The 11169-nt window shown below is 48.7% G+C and overlaps 1 protein-coding gene across 2 annotated transcripts in view; it reads left to right on the top strand.

The window, feature by feature from the left end:
• Window positions 1-1006: 1006 nt before the first annotated feature.
• znf653 (zinc finger protein 653) overlaps window positions 1007-11169 on the top strand; it is a 69138-nt gene continuing 58975 nt past the window's right edge. For both annotated transcript variants that reach the window (XR_013549444.1, XM_078429565.1), the window contains exon 1: window positions 1007-1293. Coding sequence is in view for 1 of the 2 variants with exons in the window: in XM_078429565.1 (XP_078285691.1) it covers window positions 1013-1293 (281 nt within the window). In the remaining variant the exon portion in view is untranslated. The remainder of the gene's footprint in view (window positions 1294-11169) is intronic.

Here is an 11169-nt window from a genome sequence, read left to right as displayed (position 1 = left end):
AATTAATCAGGAGGGCAGTGAAACTAGTTGGAGAACTAGGATGGAGGGATGGGGAGAGAGAGAGAAAGGGTTACTTGAAGTAAGAGAAGTCAATATTGGAGGAACAGCACCTCGTAATTCGCTTGGGCAGCTTACAGCCCAGCAGTATGAACATTGATGTCTCTAACTTTCAATAACATTTGCTTTCCCTTTCTCTCCATCTCTCCCCCTTCCCAGTTCTCTGACCAGTCTTACTGTCCCCAATTAAATTTTACCCGTTTGCTTTGTTGTCACTTTCGTCCAGATAAGAATGGTCCATTCTACATTTTCCTTGATCCCTTTTGATGTCTGTTTTTACACCTTATCCTTCCTTTTTTCTGTATCTCCCTCGGCGCTCACTTGCAGTCTGAAGAAGGGTCTTGACCCGAAATGTCACCCATTCCTTCTCCAGAGATGCTGCCTGTCCCGCTGAGTTACTCCAGCATTGGGCGGATAGGGCAGTCACGGTGGAGCAGCAGTAAAGTTGCTGCCTTACAGCGAATGCAGCGCTGGAGACCCGGGTTTGATTCTAACTACGGGTACTGTCTGTACGGTGTTTGTACATTCCTGTGTGTTTGTACAGCCCTGTGTGTTTTCTCCGAGATCTTCGGTTTCCTTACACACTCCAAAGACGTACAGGTTTGTAGGTTAATTGGCTTGGTATAAATGTAAAAATTGTCCCTAGTGGGTGTAGGATAGTGTTAAAAATTGTCCTGAGTAGGTAAAGGATACTTCCAGTATAGTCCCTGGTGGACCCTTCATAAGTGGTGCCCACAAGATACAAGAAGCAGATTTTGTGTCTATGGTAATGTGAACCAGCACCTGCAGGCCAATGTTCACCTGCACATGTGGGTGAGGGCGAGCGGACCTGACTTCCGGCGCGGGTGGGCGGCCATGTTGGTGAGGGCGGCCATGTTGGGTGAGGGCGGCCATGTTGGTGAGGGCGTGCCCTCTGGCCCGGAAGTGCAGGTGGTTTGTGTACACCGGAGGCAAGATGGCGGAGGGCGCGGAGTCGGTCGCTGGGCCGGAGGCAGAGGCAGAGGAAGGGGCAGGCTCCGGTCCCGCCGCAGCCGAGGCGACCAAGAGGGGCCGCGGGCGGCCGAGGCTGAGCGACAGCGACCGCTTGCGGCAGCGGGTCAACAGCCGCAAGAAGTACGACAACCGGCGCATCTACATCGGCGAGACGTTCGGCGTGTGGGCGGCGCTGCGGGAGCGCTACGGCTGGTCCGACAAGCGGCTGGCGGAGCACCTGCTGCAGCTGGAGCAGCGGCCGAGGTGACGGCGCCCGGCCCGGCCATTCCCCCACCCTCGCGGCGCGGACACCGTCCCCCGGTCCCGCCCCCTATTCCCAGCCCCGCCCCTTGTCCCTGACCCCGCCCCCTATTCGCAGCCCCGCCCCTAGTCTCTGACCCCGCCCCTAGTCTCTGACTCCGCCCCTATTCTCAGCCCCGCCCCTAGTCCCTGACCGTCCCTATTCTCAGCCCCGCCCCTAGTTCCCGACCCCGCCCCTAGTCTCTGACTCCGCCCCCTGTTCTAAGCCCCGCCCCTGTCCCCGACTCCGTCCCCTTCTGCGCTGCCCCGCCCCTTAGTCCCTGACTCCGCCCCCTATTCCCAGCCCCGCCCCTGGTCCCTGACTCCGCCCCTATTGTCAGCCCCGCCCCTAGTCCCTAGACCCCCCTCCCCACTGCACTGACCCCCACCGTGCTGACCCCCCACCGCGCTGACCCCTCCCCTCACCACGCTGACCTCTCCCCATTACACTGAGCCCCCCTCCCCACCGCACTGACCCCTCCCCACCGTGCTGACCCCTCCCCCACCGCGCTGACCCCTCCCCCCACCACACTGACCCCTCTCCATTACACTGAGCCCCCCTCCCCACCGCGCTGACCCCTCCCCACCGCGCTGACAGCTCCCCACCGCGCTGACCCCTCCCCACCGCGCTGACCCCTCCCCACCGCGCTGACCACTCCCCACCGCGCTGACCACTCCCCACCGCGCTGACCCCTCCCCACCGCGCTGACAGCTCCCCACCGCACTGACCCCTCCCCACCGCGCTGACCACTCCCCACCGCGCTGACCCCTCCCCACCGCGCTGACCCCTCCCCACCGCATTGTCCCCCTCCCCACCGTGCTGATCCTTCCCCACCGCGCTGACCCCTCCCCACCGCGCTGATCCTTCCCCACCGCGCTGACCACTGCCCACCGCGCTGACCCCTCCCCACCGCATTGTCCCCCTCCCCACCGTGCTGATCCTTCCTCACCGCGCTGACCCCTCCCCACCGCGCTGACCCCTCCCCACCGCGCTGACCCCTCCCCACCGCGCTGACCCCTCCCCACCGCGTTGACCCCTCCCCACCGCGCTGTCCCCTTCCCCACCGCGCTGATCCTTCCCCACCGCGCTGATCCTTCCCCACCGCGCTGACCCCTCCCCACCGCGCTGACCCCTCCCCACCGCGCTGACAGCCCCCACCGCGCTGACAGCCCCCGCCCCCTCGGCGCTGATCCCGCTCTCCGGTTGCTTACCCCTCCCCCACCTTGCCACTGGCCCTGCCCGAGACGAGGCTGCTCATTCGCCCCCCCCCCCCCCGCTACCGAGACTGGCCCTGTCCCCTGATGTTGCACCTGCCCCCTTAATACTGTCCCCTGCCAACGCCCCTCAGTTGCCTACTCTCACCCCTCCACACCGTGTTCCCCGTCTCCCTTCCCACCAGTGCTGTCTCCCCCTCACCTCCACCAGGCAACTCCCCCATCTCCCTTTCTCCCCCCCCCACCCCCCCCAGTGCCATCCCCTTCTCCCTGCATCCTCTACTCTCCTTTCCATACCCACTCCGCCTGCCGCTTCCCTCGCCACCTCCCATGTCTTCCCCTTTTCCCCTCCCTCAGCGCACTCCCCCCTCACCTGTCCGCTGGCACGGCCACTCTCCTCACCAATGCCCCATTTTCTCCTCCCCCCAACGTTGCCCTCTCCTCTCCCCTTCCTTCTCTTCCCTTCCCCAGGGACACCAACTCAGCATCCGATCCCCAGCTCTGCCAATTCCTGCTCCCCGGACACTTGCGACCCTGCCAGAGATTTCGTGTCCTCAGAATGAAGACATTTCTACACACCTCAGTTTTGAATGACTGACCTTATTTTGTAATTGTATGGTCCCTAATTTGTCAAAATATGTCAACATTTACCCTGTTAAGCCCCTTTTGGATCTTGTAGGTTTGAAGTAAGTGTCTGATTCTCCTTAGCTCCAAGGAATACAGACCTGGACTGTATAGTGTCAGTTGAGGCGCAACGTTGCCATCCTAGGAATTAGCACGGTGATTCCCCATTGGACTGCTTTCAATGCCACTATATATGAATGCATGAATAAGTTTATTGGCCAAGTATGTGCATATACAAGGAACGTGCCTTGGTGCTCCACTCACAAATGACAACACAAACATACAGTTAACAATTACAAATAAAGCATAACCACATCAAAACAATAAGGATACAGCATTACGGTCTAAACATGTGGGTGAAAATAACCCAGAACAAAAAAGAGACTACAGACTTTGGTTATTGAGTAGAACTATCACTCGTGGAAAAAAAGCTGTTTTTATTTCTGGCTGTGGCTGCTTTGACAGTCCGGAATCGCTATATTTAGATAAGAGGACCAAAAAATGTGCCTAAATGCTTACTTAAATTCCAGCTATCTTACACTGAACGGCAACATAACATCTTGCATGCTAATTTACAGATTGGATTTGCTTGCTAATTTTGTGATTCCTCCATGGGAACACCTCAATCTCTCCAAACCCCAATCATTTGCAGTCTCTCTCACTCCATGTATATAATAATCCTCATTTTACTTCCTGATACTGGTGCATGGCCACACACATCCATCTGCCAGGTTTTTAACCGGATGTCCCATTGCAAAATTACAATGCCATCATCATATCCTGTCTTTCCACCTATTTTTGTATCATCGGCACACTTGGAATCTTTACATTTCCTTCCCTCTACCAAGTCATTAATGTAAGTCTTAAACAATTGAGTGACTACTCCACTGAAAATTACTCATTTATTCCAACTCTAGTTTCGACTGTATGTAACAGCCAGTTTTCAGCCATGTTAGCACACTTCCTCCAATATCTTGGACTCTTAATTTATGCACCAGCCTCTTATCAAATTGTAAAATGTCTTTCAGAAATGTCAATGCGCCACACCTGCAGATTATTCTCTATTAACTTGCTATTGAGGGAGTGCAACTTAGGTTCACGAGGTCAATTCCCGGGATGGCGGGACTGTCATATTATGAAAAATGGAACGACTGGGCTTGCGTTCACTGGAATTTAGAAGGATGGGAGGGGATCTTATAGAAACATATAAAATTATAAAAGGACTGGACAAGCTAGATGCAGGAAAAATGTTCCCAATGTTGGGGGAGTCCAGAACCAGGGGCCGTAGTTTAAGAATAAGGGGGAGGCCATTCAGAACTGAGATGAGGAAAACTTTTTCACCCGGAGAGTTGTGAATTTGTGGAATTCTCTTCCTCAGAAGGCAGTGAAGGCCGATTCACTGGATACTTTCAAAAGAGAGTTAGATAGAGCTCTTAGGGCTAATAGAATCAAGGGATATGGGGAAAAGGCAGGAATGGGGTACTGATTGTGGATGATCAGCCATGATCACATTGAATGGCGGTGCTGGCTCGAAGGCCTGAATGGCGTACCTCTGCACCTATTTTCTATGTTAACTCTCCCTGTTACATCCTCAAAGAATTTGAGCAAATTTCTCAATGCGTGATTTATGCAACTGACGTTTCCAGTAAGATTAAATGGAATGTTGCGAATGGGTGCGTGAGATTAAAAAGCATTTGGGAACTGGGACCCCAGTAAATGTAAAGAGAGTGTAGGAAATTGGCTCTAATAAGTTTAAAGGGAGAGGCAACAGGGCCCTGATGAGGGTAAAGGGAGCATTGAAAACAGGGCCCTGGTGAGTTTAGATGAAATGGGTCCCAGTGAGTTTGAGTGGAGCACAGGGATCCTTTAAGGGATTGCAGGGAACATTTCCCAGTCAGCCAGATACCAAGTCACTGGGATTTCCAAATAATCTGATGGGAGATTATTGGAATTCTTCTGTAGTCTTTCTTTAAATACCACCAACCATCTAGCTTCTGCAATCCTTTTGGTGAAGAAGTCTTGAGATTACATTCTCTGTGAGAAGAACTATATACCTGTTTTAATTACACCCCCCCTTCCAATACTGCAACTATACTCCCACTACCCAAACCCTTCCCAACCCCTGTCCATTCCTTTTCCCTTGGACTGTTTATGGCTACCTGAGAAGCTGATAATGCAGTGTAGGAAGGAACTGGTGATGCCGGTTTAAACCGAAGATAGACACAAAAAGCTGGAATAACTCAGCGAGACAGGGAGCATCTATGGAGAGAAGGAATTGACGTTTCGGGTCGAGTCTGTAGATAGGTCTCGACCCGAAACTTCACCCATTCCTTCTCTCAAGAGATGCTGCTTGTCCTGCTATTTATTCACAAAATGCTGGAGTAACTCAGCAGGTCAGGCAGCATCTCAGGAACAGTCTGAAGAAGGGTCTCGACCTGAAACGTGAGTCTGAAGAAGGGTCTCGACCCGAAACGTCACCCATTCCTTCCCTCCTGAGATGCTGCCTGACCTGCTGAGTTACTCCAGCATTTTGTGAATAAATACCGTCGATTTGTACCAGCATCTGCAGTTATTTTCTTACACTGCTTGTCCTGCTGTGTTACTCCAGCATTTTGTGTCAATCTATGTTGATAGTACAGGGTTACCACTGATTTTCTGGCAACTAGTGGTCTGGACATCTCCTTTAATCCGGACAAAATTGTGAGTGCACATAAAATCGCCCCAAACATGTGGCCTCCAGGCTGGGTGAGGTGGCCGATCTCGACCTCATCAGGGCTTCAGCACCGATCAGCAGGTCGAATTTGTTCCAGGCGTCTGGACTCTGGAATTGTGGACAGGCTGGAACTGGCAGATCTGTTCCAAGAGCTGAATTCTGTGACCGATCAGTGGGTTAAATTTGCCATCTGCGGCAGGGGCTTTGGAACTCTGGTACGGCCTGAGTCAGCAGATATGTTCCCATAGCTGACCTCCGCAGCCAATTTTGTGTTTCTTGTCCCCTGGAGGCCGTGACCTCTGTTGGTCCAGAAAAAAGGGAAAATACAGCAAGGCCGTGGATCAAAGGCTGCCGGAAAATCGATGGTGCACCTGTACTGTCTTGTTTCTGACAACTTTGCACTGCCATGCAACTGTGTAAGAGTATAAGCTGAGGTCAGTCCACAAAATCTAAGTTAACACTTTTGAATTTTGCTGCCTTCAATAACTGTACCCACTTTAAGTAAATGTTTCTTTCTCAGTCAGTTTTAAGTTTGGCTTAGAATTATTCACAAGCCGATTCTGTGTTTTCATCACCTTGGCAACCCCGTGTGACACAGAAATGCTTGGTGCTTATTTTTGTTGTATTGCCACTAGATGGCATGTGCTTTCTCCATTTTATTTTAGTTGTGCTTTGATGTGAACATTTATCACATTAGTCTTTACTCCTCATGCACCAATATAATCAAATTGTATGCATCAATGGTCATGCAATTTAAGTACTATTCAATATAAACTGCTCTGCTTTTAACATGAGCGTTTATCACAAATCCTAATGCAGATTCATATGTCAAATCGAGTTTATTGTCATGTGCACAAGTATGATCAGGTACAATGAAAACGTTACTTCCAGCAGCACATAGACTCAGACAACACACAAACCATACTTTATACATAAGTTATATAGAAACATAGAAAAATAGGTGCAGGAGGAGGCCATTCGGCCCTTCGAGGCAGCACCGGCATTGTGATCATGGCTGATCATCCACAATCCATAACCCATGCCTGGCTTCTCCCCATATCCCTTGATTCCACTAGCCCCTAGAGCTCTATCTAACTTAAATCCATCCAGTGATTTGGCCTCCACTGCCATCTGTGGCAGAGAATTCCAGAAATTCACAACACTCTGGGTGAAAAAGTTCCTTCTCACCTCAGTTTTAAATGGGCTCCCTTTTATACTAAGACTGTGGCCCCTGGTTCTGGACTCGCCCAACATTGGGAGCATTTTTGCTGCATTTCGCTTGTCCAGTCCTTTTAATATTTTATATGTCTCTATTAAGATCCCCTCTCATCCTTCTAAACTCCAGTGAATACAAGCCTAGTCTTTGCAATCTTTCCTCATATGACAGTCCCGCCATCCCATGGATCAATGTCGTGAACCTACGCTGCACTGCCTCAATTACAAGGATGTCCTTCCTCAAATTAGGAGACCAAAACTGTACACAATATTCCTGATGTGGTCTCACCAGGGCCTTATACAACTGCAGAAGAACCTCTTTACTCCTATACTGAAATCCTCTCGTTATGAAGGCCATTAGCTTTCTTCACTGCCTGCTGTACCTGCACGCCAACTTTCAGTGACTGATGTACAAGGACACCCAGGTCTCGCTGCACTTCCCCCTTACCTAACCTGACACCATTGAGATAATAATCTGCCACCTTGTTTTTGCCGCCAAAGTGGATAACCTCACATTTATCTATATTATACTGCATCTGCCCACTCACTCAACCTGTCCAGGTCACCCTGCAACCTCCTAACATCCTCTTCACAGTTTATACTGCCATCCAGCTATGTGTCATCTGCACACTTGCTAGTGTTGCTTCTAATTCCTTCATCCAAATCATTAATATATATGGTAAACAGTTACGGCCCCAACACTGAGCCTTGCGACACTCCACTCGCCAATGCCTGCCATTCTGCAAAAGACCCACTTACTCCTACTCTTTGCTTCCTGTCTGCCAACCAATTCTCTGTCCATGTCAACACCCTACCCCCAATACCATGTGCTCTAATTTTGCTCACCAATCTCCCGTATGTGAAAAGGTTAAACACTGCAAAAACTAGACATTGGTGCAAAATACAAGAAGGAGAAGTCCATGGTAGTGCAAGTGGTAATCTGTATTGTTCTATTGCTGAGGTAGGATTAGAGTTGAGCATGCAAGTTCAAGAACCTGATGGTTGTCGGAAAGTAGTTAGTCGTGAATCTGGTGTGGGAGTCTGAAGAAGGGTCTCAACCCGAAACGTCACCCATTCCTTCTCTCTGGAGATACTCCAGCATTTTGTGTCTATGCTTGCTGTCCTGTTGAGTTACTCCAGCATTTTGAGTCTATCTTCGGTACTTCAGAGAACCATATAACCATATAACAACTACAGCACGGAAACAGGCCCGTTCGGCCCTACCAGTCCACGCCGACCACTCTCTCTGACCTAGTCTCATCTACCTGCTCTCAGACCATAACCCTCTAATCCCCTCTTATCCATATACCTATCCAATTTACTCTTAAATAATAAAATCGAGCCTGCCTCCACCACTTCCACCGGAAGCCCATTCCATTCAGCCACCACCCTCTGAGTAAAGAAGTTACCCCTCATGTTACCCCTAAACTTTTGTCCCTCAATTCTGAAGCTATGTCCCCTTGTTGGAATCTTCCCCACTCTCAAAGGGAAAAGCCTACCCACGTCAACTCTGTCCGTCCCTCTTAAAATTTTAAAAACCTCTATCAAGTCCCCCCTCAACCTTCGACGCTCCAATGAATAAAGACCCAACCTGTTCAACCTCTCTCTGTAGCTTCAGGTAGCGCAGCGGTAGAGTTGTTGCTTTACAGCGAATGCAGCGCCGGAGACTCAGGTTCGATCCTGACTACGGGTGCTGCACTGTAAGGAGTTTGTACGTTCTCCCCGTGACCTGCGTGGGTTTTCTCCGAGATCTTCGGTTTCCTCCCACACTCCAAAAGACGTACAGGTATGTAGGTTAATTGGCTGGGTAAATGTAAAAATTGTCCCTAGTGTTAATGTACGGGGATCGCTGGGCGGCACGGACTTGGTGGGCCGAAAGGGCCTGTTTCCGGCTGTATATATATGATATGATATGATATTAAGTGCTGAAACCCAGGCAACATTCTAGTAAATCTCCTCTGTACCCTCTCCATTTTGTCAACATCCTTCCTATAATTTGGCGACCAGAACTGCACACCATACTCCAGATTCGGCCTCACCAATGCCCTGTACAATTTTAACATTACATCCCAACTTATATATTCGATGCTCTGATTTATAAAGGCAAGCATACCAAACGCCTTCTTCACCACCCTATCCACATGAGATTCCACCTTCAGGGGACAATGCACAGTTATTCCCAGATCCCTCTGTTCCACTGCATTCCTCAATTCCCTACCATTTACCCTGTACGTCCTATTTTGATTTGTCCTACCAAAATGCAGCACCTCACACTTATCAGCATTAAACTCCATCTGCCATCTTTCAGCCCACCCTTCCAAAAGGCCCAAGTCTCTCTGTAGACTTTGAAACTCTACTTCATTATTAACTACACCACCTATCTTAGTATCATCTGCATATTTACAAATCCAATTTGCCACACCATCATCCAGATCATTAATGTAAATGACAAACAGTGGACCCAACACAGATCCTTGGGGTACTCCACTAGACACTGGCCTCCAACCTGACATACAATTGTCAACCATTACCCTCTGGTATCTCCCATTCAGCCATTGTTGAATCCATCTTGCAACCTCACTATTAATACCCAACGATTTAACCTTCTTAATCAACCTTCCATGTGGAACCTTGTCAAATGCCTTACTGAAGTCCATATAGACAACATCCACAGCCTTGCCCTTATCAATTTCCCTGGTAACCTCTTCAAAAAATTCAAGAAGATTAGTCAAACATGACCTTCCAGGCACAAATCCATGTTGACTGTTTCTAATCAGGCCTTGTTTATCCAAATAATTATATATATTGTCCCTAAGTATCTTTTCCATTAATTTTCCCACCACAGACGTCAAACTAACAGGTCTATAATTGCTAGGTTTACTTTTAGAACCTTTTTTAAACAAAGGCACAACATGCGCAATGCGCCAATCTTCCGGCACCATCCCCGTTTCTAATGACGTTTGAAATATTTCCGTCATAGCCCTGCTATTTCTGCACTAACTTCCCTCAATGTCCTAGGGAATATCCTATCAGGACCTGGAGACTTATCCACTTTTATATTTTTCAAAAGTGTCCGTACCTCCTCTTCTTTAATCCTCATAATTTCCATCACTACTCTACTTGTTTCGCTTACCTCACATAATTCAATATCCTTCTCCTCGGTGAATACCGAAGAAAAGAAATTGTTTAATATCTCCCCCATTTCTTCCGGCTCAGCACATAGCTGTCCACTCTGACTCTCTAATGGACCAATTTTATCCCTCGCTATCCTTTTGCTATTGACATATCTGTAGAACCCCTTGGGGTTTACTTTTACATTACTTGCCAAAACAGCCTCATATCTTTTTTTCGCTTTTCTAATTTCCTTCTTAAGATTCCTTTTACATTCTTTATATTCCTCAAGAACCTCATTTACTCCCTGCCGCTTATATTTATTGTATATCTCCCTCTTTTTCCGAACCGTGTCCAATTTCCCTGGAAAACCACGGCTCTTTCAAATTAGTATTCTTTCCTTTCCACCGAACAGGGACATAAAGACTCTGTACTCTCAAAATTTCACCTTTAAATATCCACCATTTCTCTATTATATCCTTTTCATAAAACAAAAAGTTCCATTTCACTCCTTTTAAATCCTTTCTCATCTCCTCAAAATTAGCCTTTCTCCAATCCAAAATCTCAACCCTTGGTCCAGATTTGACCTTCTCCATAATTATATTGAAACTAATGGCATTGTGATCACTAGACCCAAAGTGCTCCTCAACACATACCTCCGTCACCTGACCTGTCTCATTTCCCAACAGGAGGTCCAACACTGCCCCTTCTCTGGTAGGTACCTCTACGTATTGCTGCAAAAACCTATCCTGCACACATTTTACAAACTCCAAACCATCCAGTCCTTTAACAGAATGTGATTCCCAGTCTATGTACGGAAAATTGAAATCACCCACAATCACTACTCTGTGCTTACTACTAATACCTGCTATCTCCTTACATATTTGCTCTTCCAATTCTCGTTCCCTATTTGGCGGTCTATAATACACCCCTACAAGTGTTGCTAAACCTTTCTCATTTCT

This window comes from Rhinoraja longicauda, chromosome 37 (assembly GCF_053455715.1).
Source record: "Rhinoraja longicauda isolate Sanriku21f chromosome 37, sRhiLon1.1, whole genome shotgun sequence".
NCBI classification, from domain to species: domain Eukaryota; kingdom Metazoa; phylum Chordata; class Chondrichthyes; order Rajiformes; family Arhynchobatidae; genus Rhinoraja; species Rhinoraja longicauda.
This window is presented reverse-complemented; position numbering and strand designations above follow the sequence as displayed.